This window comes from Thermobia domestica, chromosome 2 (assembly GCF_964235325.1).
Source record: "Thermobia domestica chromosome 2, izTheDome1.hap1.1, whole genome shotgun sequence".
NCBI classification, from domain to species: Eukaryota; Metazoa; Arthropoda; class Insecta; order Zygentoma; family Lepismatidae; genus Thermobia; species Thermobia domestica.
Genome location: NC_137455.1, coordinates 286,850,322 through 286,872,445, shown reverse-complemented (window position 1 = coordinate 286,872,445; position 22,124 = coordinate 286,850,322). Strand labels below are relative to the sequence as shown.

Genomic DNA, 22,124 nt, shown 5'->3' with positions numbered 1-22,124 from the left:
CAATGCATGTATGCTATCCTTGTAAATTTTGCAGGTTGTTCTGTGAACCATGCTGATGTTGCAGAAATGAGGTCCTTAGTTGAAGAGAAACGTTTTCCCTAAGAAACCTCTTCAGCTTGGGAAAGCGGAAGAAGTCAAACTGAGCCAGATCAGGCGAGTACGGCGGATGCGGCAAAATTTCATACCCACAAGTAGCTGCTTGCCTCCTGGCAATATCTGCATTGTGACACGGTCATTGCCCTGGAGCAGTAGCACACCTTCCGACAGTTTTCCTTGTCTGGATGTTTTGAGTTTTACTTGTAACTTTTGTGGCAGGTCACTGTAGTATTGTTCAGTAATTGTGGCACCCTTAGGAAGGTAATCGGTCATGACTATGTCCTCACAATTCCCAGAAAAACCTTGCGACACCACTGTTTGGACTCCATTTTAGGCTCAAGATCAAACGCATGAATTTCATGTTTCGTTCTGTGTAATGAGACGAAAAAAAAAGTACTTTGGGTCGCGATTGCACAGTTCCAAACATTGCATTCACGCTTGCACGCGCTGTTCCTTTTGCAGCAGTCTTGGAATCCATCTGGCAGTCAATTTTGACAGGTGCAGATGGTCATGGATGATTGTTTCGATGGACCTACACTTATTTTGACCTGTTGGGATAGTTCCTGGAGTTATTCGTCTGTCTTCCAGGATTAATGCCTCCACTTGTTTCACAGTGTCATCACCAATGGCTGCTTGAGGCCTTCCTGGACTTGGGCCATTTTGCACTGATGTCCGACCATAACTAAATTCCTTCTGCAACTGTTTCACCATGCTGTAGGATGGGACATCACCATACACATTGGTCATCTCCTCGTGAATTTCCTTGGGCAATTTCCCTTTAAGAAACAGGTAACGCCTGAAACTGCTCTAGCCTCAACTTTGCCCAGAGTCACACCTTGTCATGGATTAGGGTTTGTAAAAAAGTTTAGGTTAGAAGGCTGATATTTTTCAATATTTCTATACAGATATATACCATTCAACGTTATCAATATCTATAACCTATCTAAACTGGAAATGTGTCAGGCCAGATCTTTATTGAACGATCCACGTACAGGACTATAGCAGAAATCATTAAGATTATATTCACATGGAAAAAGGAGAGAATTGAACAGCACGAAGATGATGCATGGTTAATGAGAGAAAATAACGCAATAGGAGAGAAGCATGGAAGTATATACTAGTACTAGAACAAGGAAGAAGCATGCTGGTGAGAAAAGGAGATACAAAAATGAAAAAAAAAAAAAAGTGACGAATTGAAGTGAAGCATTAAGCTATGCAATAGAGAGGAAATACAAAAAGATCATTAAGTGAAGAAAGAGGAATAGGAAGAAAAGATGTAGAGTGTTGGATATCACGACTTCATTGGATCTTACAATGAATATATACTGCACCAAATTTCATTGAAAGCGGAAAGATATTTGAGAATATAGGATTTCTCGTGAAACTACTAATATATAGGAATAAAAATACTTATCCATTAAGTACGTTCAATTAGATACATGAGATATAGATTCATGGAGTACTACCCTCATGTTGAATATATGAGCGAGTGTATACGTGAAGAATATTAAAATACTTTATATTGGCAGCGAGACAGAGTATTTCAGTTTCATACCAAGAATGTACAAATAATAAATTACGGTTCAACTAAACCAATGGTTCTTTTAAAAGTTAACTTAAACTTTCAAACTGAATACGCACCACAATTTATTTCACATTTCTGATGCCAGTATTTTACAATGAATGTAAATTCCAACAGAAATAATTACACATGCGATGAGATATTATAGTAAAAATACATTTATCTTTATATGCACTTTAAATAACAATGAGAGTTAATTTTATTTAAAGGATCTTGTAATATTCCCTTAATTTATATTCCCAAACAATAAAACTAAAAATAAATAAAAATAATAATAATAATTAAAAAAAAAAAAAGCAAATGACATTTAATTCAGTCTTACACAACAATCGGTGCCGGGGTATTCAGGAAGATCAAGTTTATATTTGTTTTCAAGCTTCGGAGGAACAAATCGCCCTCCGAGATAATGGTATTTCCCTTTGAAATAACGTGCACATCTTTTTGGAGCTGTGAGTGAGATAAGAAACTCTGGCTGAAGGCCACCTGATTCAGGGCAACCATCTTCAACATCCCAACCACTAGGAATATCGACACTGCAAACAGGAACTGAAACATCCTGCAAGGTTTCGAGTATTTTCGCAAACTCTGGGCGCACAGGTGGTTTAAAACTAAACCCAAATAATGCATCCACAACAAATCCATAATCTTTGTTGATTTCCCTACGTGAAGGTAGTTCGTCTAACAAAGGGATATCCATTCGTTTAATTTGGTTAGTTAAATTATTAAACAAAGGTTTGTCTGGTCGCTTTGGATAATGCACCGATGGCTGATAACCAAACAGCTTTAAATGTCGTGCACAAACCAATCCATCACCTCCATTGTTACCAGGACCGCAACACACTAAAACTCCACGGTCTTCCATTCGATCGATGGGATAACATTTTGTCAGAGCCACTGCACAGCTTAATCCGGCTAATTCCATCAGCTGGTCAACACTGAATTTGTAATCGTTGAACAATTCTTGATCAACTGCAATAGCTTCGTCCTGTCCGAGATACCTGACCATTTTCCCAGTTGCTACTGGTCTCCACACAGTCCTACCAAATGATGAAACCACCAATGCAACAACCGGTCGGACTGCCAGAATCATCAATCTGAAACAATCAACAGAATAAGTAAATCTATTAATGTGTTAAATTCAGAAGAAACAAAAATTAAAGCTAAAATAACTTATGTAGCAAATAGACAGAATAACTACAGTTACAGGTCGACGGATTTTTAAGTGCGTGATATGTGATCAACACATGTAAATTCACAACGTCATTATTGCTGATTGCCTTGACCGGAACCTGATACTTCTTAATTCAAATAGCTTCTCTATTTCACTTCAGTGGCAGAACACTAAAAATTGTGCCTTGAACGGAAATCGAAATCAGGGTCACGCGCACTGAAAGCATGTGCGTTAGCCAATCAGCTACGTGAAAGCACAGATTTAAAAGATGGTATTTTCTTTCTTGAAGGAAGTTACACGTATAAATCCTTAATCTCGCCCATTCAATTAATTAAACACCTGTTTTTGTATAAAAGAAACAATCCTTTCTCATAGGCACTTGCGATATATTAAAGCTAGGCAACTTGTTTTGAAACAGGTTTTCATTAACGGGTCAAAAGTTTCTTGCTTGCCGTACAATATGCATATTTGTGACTCGAACAAAAGTTTGAATGCTCCGCGACAAACTGTTCATTACAAACTAAAGTTCACTTATATAAAAGCAATGTCTATTGTGTGTTTCAGATGACAAGCGGCATGACCTTGAGTTGGCTTCACGCGGCGTCCAATTGGCTTTGAGAGGTGTTGACAATTCGCGACAAAAGTCCAGCGAAATTAGCGTTTGAGGTAGACATTTAAAACGAAAACATGAAACCTATTGGAATATGTTCTACGTACCAGTCTTATTACCCTCCAAAAAATCCAGTTGCGGGTTTTCCGCCATTTTGAATAAGTAGTCAGCTATCTTGGATTTCTCGCATGTACTTAGTTTATGCCACGTAACTTCTAAACTAATTAACGTAGAAGAATCATCCATTCTTTATTATACTTCTAATATTATAGACAATATAACAAGTTATTTTCACTTTTCCCCGAGTAACCATTTTTTGCATAACTTGAGGATAAAGTGAAAAATTGTTATCTGTATTAGGGGACATATTCTTTTCGTTGCCTCATACAACAGAGTGGAAATATGAAAAAAATGCTCGAATAAAAGTTGTTGGAAATTTCATAAGCTTTAAAATGATGTATATATTGTCACTATATACAATGTCAGAGATGCGCAATGAAGCTTCAAACGTCATCGGACTACGCACAATTTCTGTAGAAACATATGAGGGAATTATCTAACATGAAGGAAAAGATAGTTAGTGATTTGAGACGGCTTTTTACTGCAATTTCCGGTAAGTGTCAACAAGTTTGGAAGTCCGGCTAGTTTAATAAATAGTTCGTTAACAGTGGCGTCGGCAGGGGGTGCGCAAAAACCCTGGAAATATACTTTAGCATTATCTTTCTATATGTAGGCCTATGTGACCAACGAAATTAGTGTTTGAGATAAACGTTTAAAAAGATGAAATCTATTAAAATGTATTAATATTGCACTAAAACAGTCCCAAAAGTGTAGTTGCTGGTTTTCCGGCATTTTTAATAAGCAGTAGGCCATATTAAAATTTTTTTCAGCACGTAGTTTTTGCCTTATAGCTCCTAAGCCAATAAATGTAAAAGTATCATTCATTCTTTATTATACTTCTATACTTCTAATATAATAAGTTATCAGTTTTCTCTGCGTTACGGAAAGTGCAGCGTACCTTAAATCTTTATCTATTAATGCTTGAAAATATAACTTTCGAAAAAAAAAAATATGTTGATTTAAACAAGGGATTAATTATTCAAAATGAAGGAAAATGTACTTACCTGAATTATTTGAGATGCATTTTGTATTCGATTTACAACAAATATCATCATATCCTGTTTCATGATTTTTACTATTTCACTATACGTACTAGCTATTATAATTGTGCTTAGATTCTTCTGCGCATCTCCTAAACTGTTAAACTTAAAAGTATTGTAGTTATAAATAGGAAAACAGTATACACTGCTCACCAGTTCAAGGATAAACACCTACTTAATACTGTGTAGTACCATCTTTCGCTCTGATAACGGCGGCTACTCGCCGCGGCATGCACTCTACGAGGCTCCTGAAGTGTTGTGGCATCTCAATCCATATCTGCTGCAAAGTCTGCCACAGAGCCCGCAGGTTAGTCGGAAGAGGGTCCACAGCGGAAGGCGTCATTCCATGGCGTCCCAGATGTGTTAGATAGGATTGAGGTCCATTGACCGTGATTGCCAGATCAAATGAGTGCTCATCAAACCAGTTTGCTGCCATCCTAGAGCGGTGAGCCGGCGCATTGTCCTGCTGCATGATAAGGTCACCACCTGGAAGTGGCAGCCCAGCAAATGACGTGACATTGTCGTTCAGAAAATCGCAGTAGCGTTTACCTGTGAGGGACTGTGTTACACGTGTTAGGAAACCCATTTCGGTCCACGTAAACATGCCCCAGATGAGAATACCACCACCACGGGCCTGCACAGTTCCTTGTTGTCACGTAGGATCCATTTCTTCGTGCGGTTGGCGACGCATTCTTACCGGTCCATCGGCATGTACCAATGTGAAACGTGACTCATCTGTCCAGGCAACCTTTTTCCACATTTTCACGGTCTAGTTTCGGTGTTCCTTTGCCCATGTTAGACATTGTTTCCTGTGTCGTGGGCCGATGGCTTCTGTACCCTATGGCGAGCAGGTGGTTGAGAATTGTGTGGTTGCTGACACTGCATTGTTGTCTTGCATTGAACCTATCCGCGATTTGACGTACTGTGGTCCGTCTATCGGCTGTTACGATGCGGGCTACTCGGCATCTACCCCTGTCGTCGACACGTCCCTGATCGCGGCAGTTTGCCTGTGTGGGTGTAGTTTTACCTGAAGCCAGGTACTCACGATACACCCTTGACACAATTGCCTTTGAATATCCGAGTGCCGCAGCCACTTCCGAAATCGAGCCACCCATTCGTCTGGCTCCTACGATTTGACCAGGGTCAAGTGGACTCAGGTCCTTCGTCTTACCCATCACACACTGCACTGACACGGATACCGGGAGAGGAAACACAGCAGGGTGGTTTCTGCAACTATCCTGCTGTCTCTAATTCAATTGCTGATCAGTGTATATGGTACTGAAAAAAGCCTTGTGATGATAAATGTACTTAAACAAAAGTTCTAAATATACCAGTGTACTTTGGAACTTACTTTTTTCGATGGCGTTTTGCAGTTGAATGTCCACAGCTTTTGTTAACTTCCTTCTCCATGAAGTTTGTTTTGGTGACAGCTTCATTATCACTTCCTTTATCTGTATCTTCAATTAAAGTAGTGCTAATACCACATCCGTGTCAACTACACTGCCCCCAAAATGATGTACAATTTAGCCTTCTTCTTTTGCACCCACAATTGTTTCCTCAGTTCGTATGGTAGTTGCATGCTATACACTTTAACAAATCTTCTGGAGCAGGTTGTTCAAGTGTTGTTACAGGAAGAAGGCCATCACCACAAATTCTTCAGCCCCATTCAGTTGGAGTCATCTCTTGATTTTTCCAGTGCTGAACTTAACAGAACACACGGAGACTATGCTGATTTGCGGCAGCTGTTGTTGGAGGTAATACTGCTAAGTTAAAAGTGTCACTAATCCGTTGCTTGGATACAATCTTTTTGTGCATGTAGAATCTTACACAATCCAGATTTCCTTTCTCTGCACATCTATTTATATATAACGCTAAGAACATATTTTCTCCAGCAGCTGCCACATCATCATGTTGGATTGTGGAAAACATCCATTTCTCGACGCAGTTCTTAATTTTTTTACAGTATTTTGTACGCAACTTTCTTCCCTTTACTGTGTGCAGTAGAAGTTGTATCACAACCAATGAAGGCATGCAGAAATAAAATGCAGTTCACCATACTTCCCAATGCTCTCTGAATTGATACTGCTGTATATCTCATGTGGTGGCTTCGAGCCAGGAATAAACACGTTCTCAGCTGTTGCGAGTGCTACTATTAGAACCAAAATATCTGAATCTTTTCCCACTATTAAGTCTACTGACTAGCCAGATTTCGCAAGATTTTTTGCGATTGACACAAGTAATGTGCCTGCATCTCCAGGTGATTGATTTCTCGAGATATTTCGTCAGAAGTGATATCAATTCAGATTTGTTCTTTCTGTTAGAAAGAAATTCCTGTTGGGATAAACGAACGTGGATGTTATCCTCTTTGATTACGCGTATAAATGATTTCTTTGTACATGTCCAGTGTTCTATATCCTTTACGCTAGCTTCACCATCATAACCATCAAATACAACATATTATCTACCATAGTGTTTGTAATATACCTCACATATTGCTCATATAATTGCCCATAAAAATGGCGGAAAACCAGCAATTAGAGTTTTGGGACTGTTTTATTATAATATCAATACATAGAACATATTCTAAGAGGTTTAACCTTTTTCTTTTTTTTAAAGAAAAAAAAAACTAAGTTTGATCGATTTCTTTGTCGTAATTGCACTGGACTAGGGCTATTTATTTTAAAAGGTGGAAAACCCACAACTGGATTTTTTGCAGAATAACATCAGTAAAACATATTTTAATAGATTTCATCTTTTAAAACGTTTATCTCAAACACTAATTTCGATGATAACATTGGCCTACATATAAAAAGATAATGCTAAAGTGTACTTTCAGGGTTCTTGCGCACCCCCTGCTGACGGCACTGTTTACGAACTATTTATTAAACTAGCCGGAGTGCCAAACCTATTGATACTTACCGAAAATTGAATGAAAGCTGTCCCAAATCATTAAATATCTTTTTCTACATGTTAAATGATCATCCATATGTTTCTACAGAAATTGTGCACAGTCTGATGACGTTTGAAGCTTCATTGCGCATCTCTGACATTGTATATAATGACAATATATCCATCGTTTTAAAAGTTATAAAATTTCCAACAACTTTTATTCGAGCACTTTTTTTTCATATTTCTACTCTGTTAAGTTGTATGAGGCAATGAAAAGAATATGTCCCCTAATACAGATAACAATTTTTCACTTTATCCTAAAGTTATACAAAAATGGTTACTTGGGGAAAAGTGAAAATAACATGTTATACTGCCTATAATATTAGAAGTATAATAAAGAATGAATGATCCTTCTACGTTAATTAGTTTAGAAGTTACGTGGCATAAACTATGTACATGCGAGAAATCCAAGATAGCTGACTACTTATTCAAAATGTCGGTAAACCCGCAACTGGGATTTTTTTGAGGGTAATAAGACTGGTACGTAGAATATATTCCAACAGGTTTCATCTTTTCATTTTAAATATTTAGGTTTCATCAATTTTTGCCGTAATAGAACTGGACTACAAGCAGTTCCGCACGCTGACTTCTCGCGTTGCTGCGAATCTTGACAACACCAGAGGCGCATATTAGAAATATTGTATTAACACATTAACTGCTCACTTTACGAAGTAGAGAAAAGAATTACGAACACATACGTGAAAACTACATCTTTTTAATGTCAACTGGTTGTAATGATATACACTTTTAAAGGTTTTCATATAAAACAATTAGTAAAACGAGCGATAAGTCCTGCGTCTAATTTCCAATGGATTTTTCTTCAATTTGGAGAAAGTGGAACTGAACTTTTATTACAGGATAATCAGGGGTGTAACAGCAGGTTGTTCTAGGGGAACATAACTTTCAAGGGAAAGAAAGCTTTTCACACATTAAAAATAGAACAAATGACCTCTTTCAGAGTATGAAAACATTTTAACTCACCGTACATACTATACACATATTATTATTTTCATGATGCTACCTTATTAAAAGACGGATCTTGACAGTACTGAAATTGAAAACCGGATTGTAAGAGATGAATCAATAAGCTATTCACAAGAAAACAAATGCTGTTTATAGCACAGTTTATCTGACTTTGTCTGTGTTAAAATAGTAAAGGAGAAAAAAAAAAAAAAAAAAAAAAACGAAAAATATCAACTCAGATACTCTTATGCAATAATATAGTAGTGAGTTCCCATTGCGCTCAGTTAGGGAAATGAGAATATAAAGCATATGATCAATTTTAGTTGTTTTAATTAGGCATAGAAACCATATTGATGATGTTTGATTTTTTAAAACCTTCATATTTAAAAAAAAAGTCTATAAACGTCTCTCATTTGCATTAACTATTAAATAAAATTTATTAAACATAAACATATACCAGACAAACCTCATTTTGGAGCTGGAAATAGTTTGAAAAGACAGGACACCGTTTTCCCCCGTGGGTACACCTCTTTGCAATCTGATTATATATATATATATATATATATATATATATATACGCCTAATATCTTAAGAACAAAGTATGGGAAGTTCGTAAATATGACTTGTGACTATCGTTTCAAAGGAAAAAAATCTTCGGTTACACATATACACTCCATCGGTTCGCGTCTGCTTCCTACGAACGCACTCCTGTGCGGGCCCTTCAGCTTCACCCTGTCCTAAACCGAAAATGAAATTAAATCACATTTTTGGGCTTTACGTCCGACGGTTATGCCGGTTAGGTAAAGGAGACGGTGATTATGAGAAATGAAGAAAGTGGGAGGAAAAGGGAGAACCCCGAGAAAACCCACCAGCACGGTGTTTGTCCATCACAGTCCACACGGCGCGAGCTGGGATCGAACCAGGGACCCCAAACACCGGAGGTGAAACCTCTACCATTGAGCCACCGCGCCCCCTGTCCTAAACCGAAAGACGTACAATTCTTGCTTGTAGTGGCAACCTTGCACAGGTTGGTGCATGGTTTTTTGCATAAATATTGCTTTTACGGCACATCAGTTTGCACACATATTATCAATCCCTACGCTATTATTTGGGTATGTCTCAAGAAAATATTACTGTGGAATCACTAGGGTATCATATAAACCAAAGAAAGCTATGTAAAATACTTTTTTTCAACTCTGAGGCACCTCGTAAGACTACACGGCTATATTAACACAACTAGTGGAATTTGTTAGTACGTCCGCTACTCTACACGGTAACTCTTGAAGGAAGGTGAATTTTTTTCTTGCAATAAATAGCTACAGTGGTTATTTCGACCGAGTTTGTGAATGAAATAAATACATTGAAATCTGAACATGTAACGGCGAGTTACGTCCATCCGTGATTTCACAGGGTCTACCGAACGAAAGCGAATTTTCGAATTATGCATTTTGCAAGGGATAGCTAAAGCGATTATTTAGACCGAGTTCGTTAATGGAGACAATTCTTAATATAATTACGGGTAACGGGGATTCCAATCGCGCATTGTTTCACATGATAACTGTTGAACGTTACCCGATTTCCTAATGATTATCTCAGCAAAGTTATTAAATGGAGTTCGTATGTTAACATCCTCAACGGTTATGGCAATTTTAAGGGTAGCATCTACATCCCATGTTCTACTATACACAGAAACTAAAGTTACGCATCACGATGTTAGATGGCAGCAAACATCGCCAACGACTGACATCTACCTGACGTTCTTGAAACTTCTAGTGCGTCATTCTTTCTAGGTTCTACAAGATTCTTTTTCCGAAATATCTTCCTTTAGTGAGGGGGTTAAAATCTGGAGAAGATCCCTTGAGCACGCCACTGAATACTGTTTTAAAAATACTCCGTCATAAAAATGGTAATTTTACGGTTAAAATGAATGGGTGTATACGAAAGAGGATTGTGTAGGATACTAAATTCCACTATCGAAGGAGTTTTTCCCAGTGTAGGAGAACAGTATTTCATGTTTACAAGTGTGAAACCATTACAAAGGCTATACACTATATTAAGTTACGTATATACCAGGGTTAAAATGAACAAAGTGAATATTAAAGACGGCTGTATAACATATTAATTTCCACCGGTGAAGCATCTCTACACGATGTAGGGAAAATATATTTGCAGATATATATTTACTAGTGTGAAACCACTAAAAGTAATCTAACCTATGTAATATTAAGTGCTTTTTGCACTATCCTCGTTTATGCGTATACTCTCCGTCGCTGACACGCCTGTGCGCTGCGGACGCACCTCTTGCTACAATCCTGCCCTGACTCGATTAGATAGCATTGTCGTTTTTAGTGCCCAGCTAGCAGAAGTTCATTTTGACTTTTTGCACAGTCGTTTTTGACACGTCTGAAGGCGTATTTATACACCTAAGAGGAAGTTCTCGCAAAGTGAATCTGCACCCATAAATGCAATTCCTATCTTCCGAAGCAACTTGCGAAACACTACGAGTGCATTTCGTGATTAAATAATTGCATATAAAAGGATAGGATAGGAGGCACTAGAATAGCATGTATTAGTGGTTTCAAGGGCATACTCGTTTTCGAACATATTATTTATTTGTAGACAATCAGTTGGGAATGGGTTCTTCCAGGTTCAGTCTCTTCCTGGAACTGTATGTGCTTCAGTCACTTGTATGAATTGTTTGTGCCTTTGGTGCTGTCAAGTGGTATATGGTCAATTTTTCACACACAACTTCATTGATAAAAAAAAGTGATTTCGTTACGTTACGAAACATAGGTGCCCGAGCGAAGGGGGTTAGAAGCCCCGCAGGGCTCGATTTAATCCAGCTTTACTCCCATTATAATACCACGTTACATTACGTCACGATCGGGTGGAGGAACTTCAATGGGATTCCTAAACTGCTTCGGGAATCGGGTCAGATGAATCAGTTTCAGTCCTGTCCGAATCAAAGTAAAAACTTCCCTGTGTCAGTATAAAACAATCCAGAACGTCTTACGGAATAATTTGAAGCAAAAAACAGGTAAATGTTCAGCAGAAGCGGTCCACAAGTACATAAAAAAATAGGCAAGGTTCTGGAACATAGGTCCCCCTTCCCATTTAGCCATGGCAACCAACTGTATGGGTTTCATCCGTATTGTACGTTCTTTTCAACATAGATAAAGGTGTACGGGTAAACTAGTAAGTTTGAAACTGGTTTTCTCTTATTGGTTAAAACCAACAATTCCATCATTATTGTTATCATTTATAAAAAAAATAAAAATAAAATAAAATAAATAAATAGTCTTATTTGCCTACCCTACTGTGATCAGAATCACAAAGTAAGATATGATCAAAGTGGTAACTTTGTATAAGCCCAATTGTAATTGCCTAGCCTCATGCAACATAGATTAAAAAAAAAAAAGAAAGAACAAATGCATGCATGTGTTTAATTGAAATAAGATCCAATTTCACGAAATTGAATTTAGAGGACTCAAGCTATAAATTGTATGGGTGAGCAGGTTTGAAAAGTTGGCAGCCCTGCATTTAGCAGTAATAAAGACAGAAAATTTGCCCTGCGGGGCTCTAACCCGCCTTCACTCGCTGTTGCTCGCTCGGCAATACTCTGTGAACTAAAATTTAAACTTTGGTGCTACTACGCTTTAAGCCAAATACTAGGAATAAATGCTTTTTTTTGGTGGGAGAATACCTGGACCCCTTCTTATACACAATGCAACCCAAAAAGGTGTTTTTTTTTTTTTTTTAAATTTGACGGACTATTATTAATCTGCACCCTACACTGTTCGTAGCCATTATTGTGTGGCTCCTCTCAGTCCTTGTACAAATCATTTCCATATCTGTATCTAAACTTAACCGATATAGAATTACCTATGTACTGTATTTTTTCTCTAAGGATGTCTTAATGTGAGTTAAGTTTAGAGTTTCCACTCCGTTTTTTATAAAAATTTAGAAACTTTACAGGAGAAATGAGGTAAGAAAAAATTATGTCCTTATGTGAAGTTTAGGTGTGCAAGTTTGACATTAAATTTATGCTTAATACGGGAAAAGATATGTAGAAGTGGGTACTATTTGCAACACGCGGAAAGGTTTCGGAGATTCAGCAGCGTGGTAAGTCGTATTGCATGGCGAATCGGCAGGGCTGGCAAAAACCAGGGTTTATATTGAAAAAACAAACAAAAAAACTATTTTTGTGTATTCTTTTTTTTTGGGGGGGGGGGTAAACCAATTTTTTTTTTTTTTTTTGTTTAAATAAATTGCTCTGTGCATTTGTATCAAATATGGACAGAAATAAGTTTGTTTCAATTTCGTGTTATTATGCAAAACCCGGGTTATGCTGGAAGGGGTCACATAAGCTTAAAGCGGAGTCCAAACCGTTTCTCGATTTCCATCCGAAACAAATTGTCCTCCATTTGAACTGGAAACCGGGACTAATTGGTCACAACTGTGATACGTCGGCCGACTCACTCGCAAAGGACTCCTGATACGTTGTACTGATCTTTACATACTTTTAATATGATTGTCAAATTATCAAAGTCCAAGTTAAAAAAAATACAACGATTTAATTTGCGTATCAGTAAGAAAAGTGAATAAAGATACGAATTGTTTGAGTCGATTTTGCCTGTGACCCATTTATACATAAATATATACCAAAGATACTTCTGATTTCAGTAAATGCCTCTCGTGGGGTTTGTATGCCCCCCCCCCAAAAAAGTACGGCATTTCGATGTATTTTAACAGTAAACATTATTAAAAGGGAACAATATTTAGAATTTTTCTTTGACCAATCGCATAACAATAATAATAAACTAAAAAAATCACAAAAGAAACATTCATAAACTTATTTTAAAAAGTTGCTATTTGTAGTATAATCTCTGAGTAATGAATGGGGAATCTAGGTCTGAATATAATATGAATAATATGCGGGAGTGACACGCGATAACCCACAATTGTATGTTCATCAAATTTTACGAACACACACTTTTACGAACATTTTTCGTATTTTGGTTTAAACGTTTTTTTTTTGTATTTTTTGAAAAAAAAAAAAAAAACAGCTGGTTTAAACCAGCCAACCCTGCGAATCGGTGCGATAAATGTGATATTTCCGCATTGAGTTTTACAGAATTATATAGGATAATGAACAGAATTTACTAATTTCTCGTATGAGAACCATGGATTACTCAATTTAAGTGATAACTGAAGTTTCTATGATAACCGGTTCCAATCACTGTTCTAGTCGTAAAGTCTCACGGGATAACCTAACCTAAGTTAAACGACAAGGTTCCAGAACACAGGTCCCCCATCCCATTTAGCTGTAATTAAGACAGAAAGCAACGTGCCCTGCGGGGCTCTCTAACCAGCCTTCACTCGCTAAAGCTCGCTCGGCACTACTGTCTGAATTAAATATTAAACTTTGGTGCAGAAAGGAACCAACCTAGCTACTAACATATATAGGGGGACCTGTGTTCTAGAACCCTCCCAAGTTAAACTAACCAAACCTAACCTAGCAATGTTTAATGTTTTATTTGCTTTTTGTAAGTTTGAAACTGGTGGAGTAACTCCAAACTTAAGCCCTTAATGTAATTAGATTTCGGCTAATTCATTGTTTTATAACGTATTTCCGCAACAGCGGATCTCTGTCCGCGCTTGTTATACGGAAATAATCCTGAACAAGAACTTACAGTAACCGAACAAAACCTACACTAATCTATTCTTACTTGTTATACAAATTGGCGGGGGTCAACAGAACCTATGCCGGTTCTAATTGTTGTAATATATATTAAATAATAAACTTTCACTCGTAATTTCGTATTTCCTTCGCAAACCGAACCAGCACTCACCTCTCCAGAATTGTCTATAAATCGCAATGCAGATTTTCAGATTTCGTTTCCAATGTTACCAGATTAGTGCCTATTGTTTTTTTTTTTTTTTTTGATAAAATAAAAACATCACAGCCTATGCAGAGTTGTTTTGACGAAACTTGACTACTGCTGGAAACAGGGCCGGCGCGACGGGGGGTCGAGCCGTGCCACCGCCCAGGGCGGCAAGTCTGGTGGGCGTCAAAATTTGAAAAACAAAACAATACAGGGGCGGCAAATTTTAAGAAAGAAAATAATAAAGGGGCGGCATGTAAAAGTACAGCCCAGGGCGGCAAAACTTCTAGCGCCGACCCTGGCTGGAAAGATGTTAATCGTGCTCTTTAGTATGGCACTAATCACACTTCAGAACGACTCTGCATAATGCCTAGTATTTCCCAGTCAGTGAACGCTCACTCACTGTAGAAACTGACTGGGGAATGTAGATCAAACGAAAGGACAACAGTCTCCTGCATGAGTGACAGTTACGTCCGAGAAGTTGCCCTTCCCCCCCAGTGAAGCACTAATGATCTCTTCTAGTGCAATCGTTAGTGCTTCGTTAGTGCTTCTTAGAACACCAACTCCCAACATTAGTGCTTCAATAGTTTGGACGCTAGAAGCAAAACACTTTTGGGGGGGTAACTTCACGTTAGCCCCCCAGAAAGCACTAACGATTAAACTTAGTGCAATCGTTAGTGCATCATTAGTGTTTTCAGAAAACACTAATAGTTTCGTTAGTGCTACAAAATTAGTGTGCCTATGGCCAATTACATGTCACGAAAAGCCCATAAGAAATACACGGGGAATTTTTCATTGGGTCAAATTCCCGCCAAATTCAAAAGTGCTAATGATATGTTCCAGTGGAATCGTTAGCGCTTCGCTAGTGATTCTTAGAACACCAATTTCTAACATTAGTGCTTCAATAGTTTGGACGCTAGAAGCAAAAAACTTTCGGGGGGCGACTTCACGTTAGCCCCCAGAAAGCACGAACGATTAAACATAGTGCAATCGTTAGTGCTTCTAGAAAACACTAATAGTTTCGTTATTGCTTCATTATTAGTGTAGATAAAGGAAATTGTATGTGACGAAGCTCACGTAAGAAAAACATTGGGAATTTTTCGTTGGGTCAAATTCCCGCCAAATTCAAAAGCGCTAATGATATCTTCCAGTGCAATCGTTAGTGCTTCTTAGAACACCAACTCCCAACATTAGCGCTTCAATAGTTTGGACGCTAGAAGCTAAAAACTTTGTGGGGGTCGCAACTTCACGTTAGCCCCCCAGAAAGCACTAACGGTTAAACCTAGTGCAATCGTTAGTGCATCGTTATTGCTTCCAGAAAACACTAATAGTTTCGTTAGTGCTTCAATATTAGTGTGCCTATGGTCAGTTACATGTCAAGAAACGCCCGTAAGGAATACATGGGGAATTTATCATTGGGTCAAATTCCCACCAAATTCAAAAGCGCTAATGATATCTTTTAGTGCAATCGTTAGTGCTTCTTAGAACACCAATTTCCAACATTAGTGCTGCAATAGTTTGGACGCTAGAAGCAAAAAACTTTTGGGGTACAACTTCACGTTAGCCCCCCAGGAAATACTAACAATTAAACCTGGTGCAATCGTTAGTGCATCGTTATTGCTTCCAGAAACAACTAATGGTTTCGTTTTGCTTTGCTATTAGTGTAGATATGCCCAATTATATGTCACAAACAAAGGTGTCGAAACTCATGAGGAGGGCGCTCACGAGTTCGAAACTTACGCACAATCGACCTCAACCTCACGAAGTGAGCGTGAGATCAGGCTGGTGATGTGAGCGTGAGGTTGAGTGAACGTGAGGTCAGACTGGTGATGTGAACGTGAGGTTGAGTGAGCGTGAGGTCAAGCTGGTTATTAGAGCGTGAGGTCAGACTGGTGATGTGAGCGTGAGGTCGAAATGAGTTTGTGAGCGTGAGGTTGATGCGTGGGGTCCTTGGTTCGATCCCAGTTCGAGTGAAGTGAACTTTATAGTGGACAAGCTATGTTCGTGGGTTTTCTCGGGATTCTCCCAATTTCTTCATTCCACTATTTCCTTCATTTCTCATCTTCACCGTCTCCTTTAGCCTAGTTGGCATAATCGTGGAACGTAAAATTTAAATATTTAATTTAATTTCCTTTCAAATCAGCTAGACCGCTATTTAGACAAGCCTATAAGTATTTTCCTTCTGCATCTTTCTGTTGACTATTCGTGGCCCAATTTTCCTCCTATCTAGAAGTTCGGAGGTTTGACCGCTTCAAACAAAACTGGAGGAAAAAAGAAAGAGCATTTTGTCCGATTTAACAATAGTAGATTCACAACATATGAAACACATGAGTATAGACATTGTTCCAAACACATGTTGTGAAACATAACCAGTCGGTCTCCAGGGAAAGAGTTCTTCTTTCCCATCTTCGTGCTAGATCTAGCATAATTCACATGCCTTTAGCATCTAGCATCTTGACTTCAGCATCTTGGCCAAATCTACCATAATTTCATTCGTTCCTCTGGAAAACAGAGAAAGGACGAAAATTTAGATAATTCAAGTGTCGTCGGGAAGTATCCTTTTTAATTGAAGCGATGGTTAGAGTTATAAAACCAGTCGGTATTTCCGCTGTTATACTGTTGAATTCAGAGAAATGTTCAAAAGTATCAAAATGTGACTATGCAAAAGATGTTTACTTACCGATAGTTTTATTACTGTCAACTGAAACCTAGTGTGTTTGATGATGTTGAGTGCGATTTCGGGGGAGTTAAGATGGCGACCATTCTGCTAGGTATCTGGGAGCTTTGGTCTTCTTTATTCATTGTTTCTATTTAAACAATTTTTACTTCAGTAAATTTTTAGTTTGTTACAATCTTTACTGTTACAAAAATTTTCACTATGTTTGGCGCCACTTTTCTTCCTCCTATACATGCTAATAGTTGAAAAACAAGTTAACTTGTAACCGGCTATTCGTCCACATTGGATGGACCATTTTGTGATACATATTTTATTTTTAAAAAAAATATTAGTTGTATATCGACCATGGTTTGATTAAGCTGTGATTTTAAAACTTTATTCCTCGCCAAGAGGGCGAATAGATAGATAGAGTGCGATTTTATTCAAAGGATTAAAAGCGGTAAATTTGAAAAATTTTAGAGTATAAGCAGTAAGCTCAAGAATCGAATAAATACTATTTTAAAACCTTGCAGGCTTACTTTTGGTGCACCACCCGAAATAATTGTTGAAAAAATATAATTCTTTCACCAATTTCCTTCTTATTGTCCCCTAAAAGATTTACAGTGGGCACAGTAATTGTTCTACTTCTCAATCGATTTTAATACTTTAAGCAGAAATTTTACTTCAACCAGAGGTAAAAGTTAGGGGGACGCGGGGGGACGCCGTGCATCCACTTCCAGAAAATAACTGTGGCGTTCCCCACTTCCTAAAAAATTGCAATGGACAAAGATAGGCACGGGGTACAGCGTGACGTCATGTGTCTCCCTACCTCTTTAGATCCACTTTTTACCCCTGACTTCAATCTCAGTAGTTTTATGATAATATGAGCAAGTGCATAGTCAGAATTTACTATCGAGTTATGTCCAGAGATGGAGTGGGTCAGTGGGTCGTAGGTCACGACGGGTCGTGGGTAAATTTTAATTGAACCACGCCAATTCTGGTTGTCAAGGAAATTTGTATTTGATGGATTCAAAGAACAAGTTCAACACAAAATTCGCTACTTATTAAAGTTTACTGAGTACACTAACCACTCTCTTTACAACTGGATTTCTAAAATCTTTGGAAAATTTTCTTTAAATTATACGAGGGTCATTTCAAAGGTCTTAGACACAGCGCATGGTGACCAGCGTTCCTACATGAAAATCGAAACTCTACGTGGAAAGAATCCAATTGAAATTTACAATGCTTTGCGAGAGGTTTGTGGAAACAGCGTAGTGGATCGTAGCACTGTATCACAGTGAAAGTCGTGTAAGCGCTGCTGACAACCCAAGAAGTAGAAGGCCATCAACTGCTACAGACTAGACTTCTGAGATTATTATGAATGACATTTTGAGAGAGGATCGATTCGATTCCCAAATTGAACAACGCTTGGATGCAATTGACAAAGCTTCCAGTGAGATGACCCGAGTGATCAAACGGCACAACAATGAAGGTGTAAAGGTATTTTATACAATAAACTATTTACTTCATTGTGCAGAACTTTTGAAATGACCCTCATATGCGGACTACCAGTTAGGTAATGAAGAAGTTCTGACAAGGTCATTTTCATTTGTAATCGTAACCAATTCAATTGTTTTGAGCTACAATTGCACTTTATAACTAAATTAGATCCAAGACAGATTACGTTCCTTGGACGCTGAATCCATTACTAACTATCAAAAAGCTATTACTAACTATCTCTTACTGGTTTTATTCTATAGGGACTGATATGGAGACTTGTATTAAAACAGGAAGTGGTAATTGATTTTTATTATCTATAGTTGCAATAAAAATAATAAAATCAGAAATTAAACATTTTCTTGGTACTGAATCCATATCAAAGCTTATTTGTCACTAACTATTTTATTTTTATGTATTATGATATCAGTATTGTAATTGAATAAATGTAGAGTTTCACCACTTCCTGTCTTTAACACATACAAGGGTCGTTCAAGGTTGACCGGGATTTTCGTACGTAAATAATCAATGAATAGCCGGATCATGATGAAACTTGCAGGTGACGTAACGTATTCCTTCTCAAGTAACTAGCGCCCGGCATGACGTATTTGGCTTATGCGCAGCAGTTGCAGCGAACATGGCGGTAAGCATTGCGTCTGTGGCTGTGGAGTAGCGGTGTGTAATCAAATTTCTTGTGAAGGAGAAAGCTAAACCAGCTGAGATTTTCAGAAGATTGCAACCACAGTATGGTGAACAAACGACGGCACGGAGAAAAGTATACGAATGGTGTGAACAGTTTCACAAAGGACGGGAGTTGGTGACAAATGAAGCGCATGGACATATTCGCCCGTCTGCAGTCACACCAGTGAATATCGCACGTGTTGATCAAATGATTCTTGAGAACCGGAGAGTAACAGTGCTTGATATTGCTGCCGAGGTGAATGTCAGTGTCGGGAGTGTTGAGACAATCGTTCACGACCACTTACGCTTCCGAAAAATCTGTGCAAGGTGGGTTCCCCGCCAGCTGGCATTTGATCGGAAATGGACACGCATGACGGTCTTGTGAACAGCTTTTGAATCGGTTTCGAGCCGAAGGTGATGAATTGTTGCAATCCATCATCCCGTGTGATGAAAAATGGTTGCACAATTCAACCCGAGACCAAAAGAAGCAGCATGGAGTGGCGGCATAATGGTTCCCCGCCGCCCAAGAAAAGCAAAACGCAGTCCTTCTCTGGAAAGATCATGGCAAGTGTCTTCTGCGATATGAAGGGTGTTATCCAGGTGGATTTTCTGGACAAAGGGAGCACAATTAATGCCCAGTATTACTGCACATTGTTGAGTTGTGCTGTACGAAAGTCCATTCGCAAGAAAAAAACCTGGGATGTTGTCTGGAAATGTCATTCTTCTCCATGAGAATGCCCGCCCTCACAGGCCAATATGACAACAACAACCGTGGCCGAAATGCGCTAGGAAGTTCTGCCCAATCCTCCCTACAGTGCAGATTTAGCCCCCCAGTGATTATCATTTGTTTGCACCCCTTAAAGACCATCTGAAAGGGAAGAAATTCAGGACAGATGATGCATTGCGGAACGATATCCTCCAGTGGCTACTACAAAAAACAAGTTGTCACTACCCCAAAGGAATCAGGGAGCTGCCACAACGATGGCAACGGTGTCTCGAATCGCATGGAGAATACTTTGAAAATCTGAGATAGTTTGGTGCTTTTTGTGCTATCTGTTTGCTCTGAAGAAATAAAAGTCCTAGTCAACCTTGAACGACCCTTGTACATAAAAATCCAGACAAAACTCATTCTTCGGGGGGAGGGGTGAATCTGTGTCAAAAATATGTTTGATATCCCTAACCGTTTTCATTCTATGGAGTTAAGTATTGAAACTGGAAGTGCTAGTAAATTCCATCTACTTTCAGTTTTGGTATATTATTGAGGATAGTGACGATGTGTTCTCTTAAGACGTTCAATCGATTGCTGAAATCCGTTTCTCGCTATCTACAATGTATTACCGTTTTTGTTCTATAATGATTAACGTTAAAACCGGAAACTTAATTTATACCCACTTCTGTTTTGAACAGAGAGTTAACGGAGTATTTCAGAACTATTCTTGGAAGGCTAAATCGATTGTAAGAATCCAATCCTCGACAACTTTTACCGTTTATGCTGTGTAGTAATTAGTGTTAAAACCTGTAGTACTAGTCAGGCCGGTAGCTAGCCCAAAAATGTAGGGGGGACCCGAATGAAGTCGGAAGGCCCGATCCAACCATATTATAGTTCATCGCCATATTATAGTTCATTTGCGAGCCTACAGTGACAATTTTAGGGGGGACAGCAAGAATTTAGGGGGCCTGGCCCCCCTAGACCCCCTGGATATGTTCTCTTAAAACGCTGACCTGATTCCAAAAACCCACTTGTAGATATCTATGTTTGTTTTACCTCTGATAATCTACTTGTCGACCGACGGAGTGATGGACATACCTGTTCTATATACGAGTTTCAACATTTATACAGTCTAATAATAATAAGAAGAAGAAGAAGAAAAAGGAGAAGAAGAAGAAGAAGAATATTTTTTCCACTTTCAAAATTTGAACTTTTATTACCATAATCATCGTAAGAAATATTATCATGGTAGATTTTCTTAGTGGAAGAATCACCATTATTACTATTTGTTTCAACTCCATAAAATTCCAATAATTGAACCAAATAGCTATTCAAGAATAATCATTGCTAGTAACATATGTTTTAGTCAATTTACTAATTATAAATTCCGGAAGTCATTGCGTGAGAGGAAGAAACACATTCAGCGATTCAAGTTTTGTGTTCAAACAAACGTAATTGTCATCTCTTTTGCTGGCTGTTCAATTAAGGTAAGATCGAGTGTACTGTGCTTTAATTTGAACAACACGCATGTGTATATTTGCGCTGCAGCCTATAGATGGAAACATATGTCAGCAGCAGTTTTAACGAAGAAGCAATATATTAGCAGCAATCAACGAAGAAATAATATACACCAGCATGCATTGTTGTTCAGAGAAATAATTTCACAGCCTATAACCAATGATAGCCGACAGGAGCAACTTCAACAGCTGGTTGTTGAGATAGGATTCAGGCTAGGATATTACTTGTCACAATCGGTTATTTCGGTCAAGCGTCACTTTCAGTTATATATTTAGTTCCGGGTCAAGTAGGTAAGCACATGTCACAATCGGTTGAGTCGTCTAATTGCTCAGGAATTACGTAAAACAGAAGTGTAGGCTAATTCGATCAGTCCTTGATTCTCAGTAACATATTGACATATATGTCGCTATAGCCGAAGAAGAATCTGCTGATCTAATATTTGTCTGAAAACTATCGCACACGTTCTCTTCAAGCATTAATGTTGAACTATCACTGCTACATGAAGTCTTAAATATTGGGCATTCTCTTCCAGCACTAATAGAACATTAACACTTTTACATGAAGTCTTGATCGTTGATAGAAATTAAGTGAAGCAACGTTTCTTGAAATCCGTAAGCTTTTTATGTAAGTTTACTGCAGTTAAAGCA

General features: G+C 38.3%; 2 protein-coding genes across 3 annotated transcripts; both read right to left on the bottom strand.

The window, feature by feature from the left end:
- Positions 1-1,726: 1,726 nt before the first annotated feature.
- On the bottom strand, positions 1,727-14,531 carry Naxe (NAD(P)HX epimerase). 2 transcript variants are annotated; one of them, XM_081748813.1, is made up of 2 exons: positions 14,384-14,531; positions 1,727-2,772 (listed from the first exon to the last, which is right to left on the bottom strand). In XM_081748813.1, the coding sequence occupies exon 2, from the start codon at positions 2,766-2,768 to the stop codon at positions 1,986-1,988; it is 783 nt and encodes a 260-aa protein (XP_081604939.1). In that variant the 5' UTR covers positions 2,769-2,772; positions 14,384-14,531; the 3' UTR covers positions 1,727-1,985. The 2 variants fall into 2 exon arrangements, with proteins under 2 accessions (XP_081604939.1, XP_081604938.1); XM_081748812.1 differs by having other exon boundaries at positions 14,261-14,399.
- On the bottom strand, positions 5,351-5,794 carry LOC145679448 (uncharacterized). The gene has a single exon (XM_081750029.1). The coding sequence runs from the start codon at positions 5,792-5,794 to the stop codon at positions 5,351-5,353; it is 444 nt and encodes a 147-aa protein (XP_081606155.1).
- Positions 14,532-22,124: the final 7,593 nt, after the last annotated feature.

Excerpts from the sequence above, each read along its gene's own strand:
- LOC145679448 (XM_081750029.1), bottom strand. The coding sequence starts at position 5,794 with ATGGGTAAGACGAAGGACCTGAGTCCACTTGACCCTGGTCAAATCGTA.
- Naxe (XM_081748813.1), bottom strand. The coding sequence starts at position 2,768 with ATGATTCTGGCAGTCCGACCGGTTGTTGCATTGGTGGTTTCATCATTT.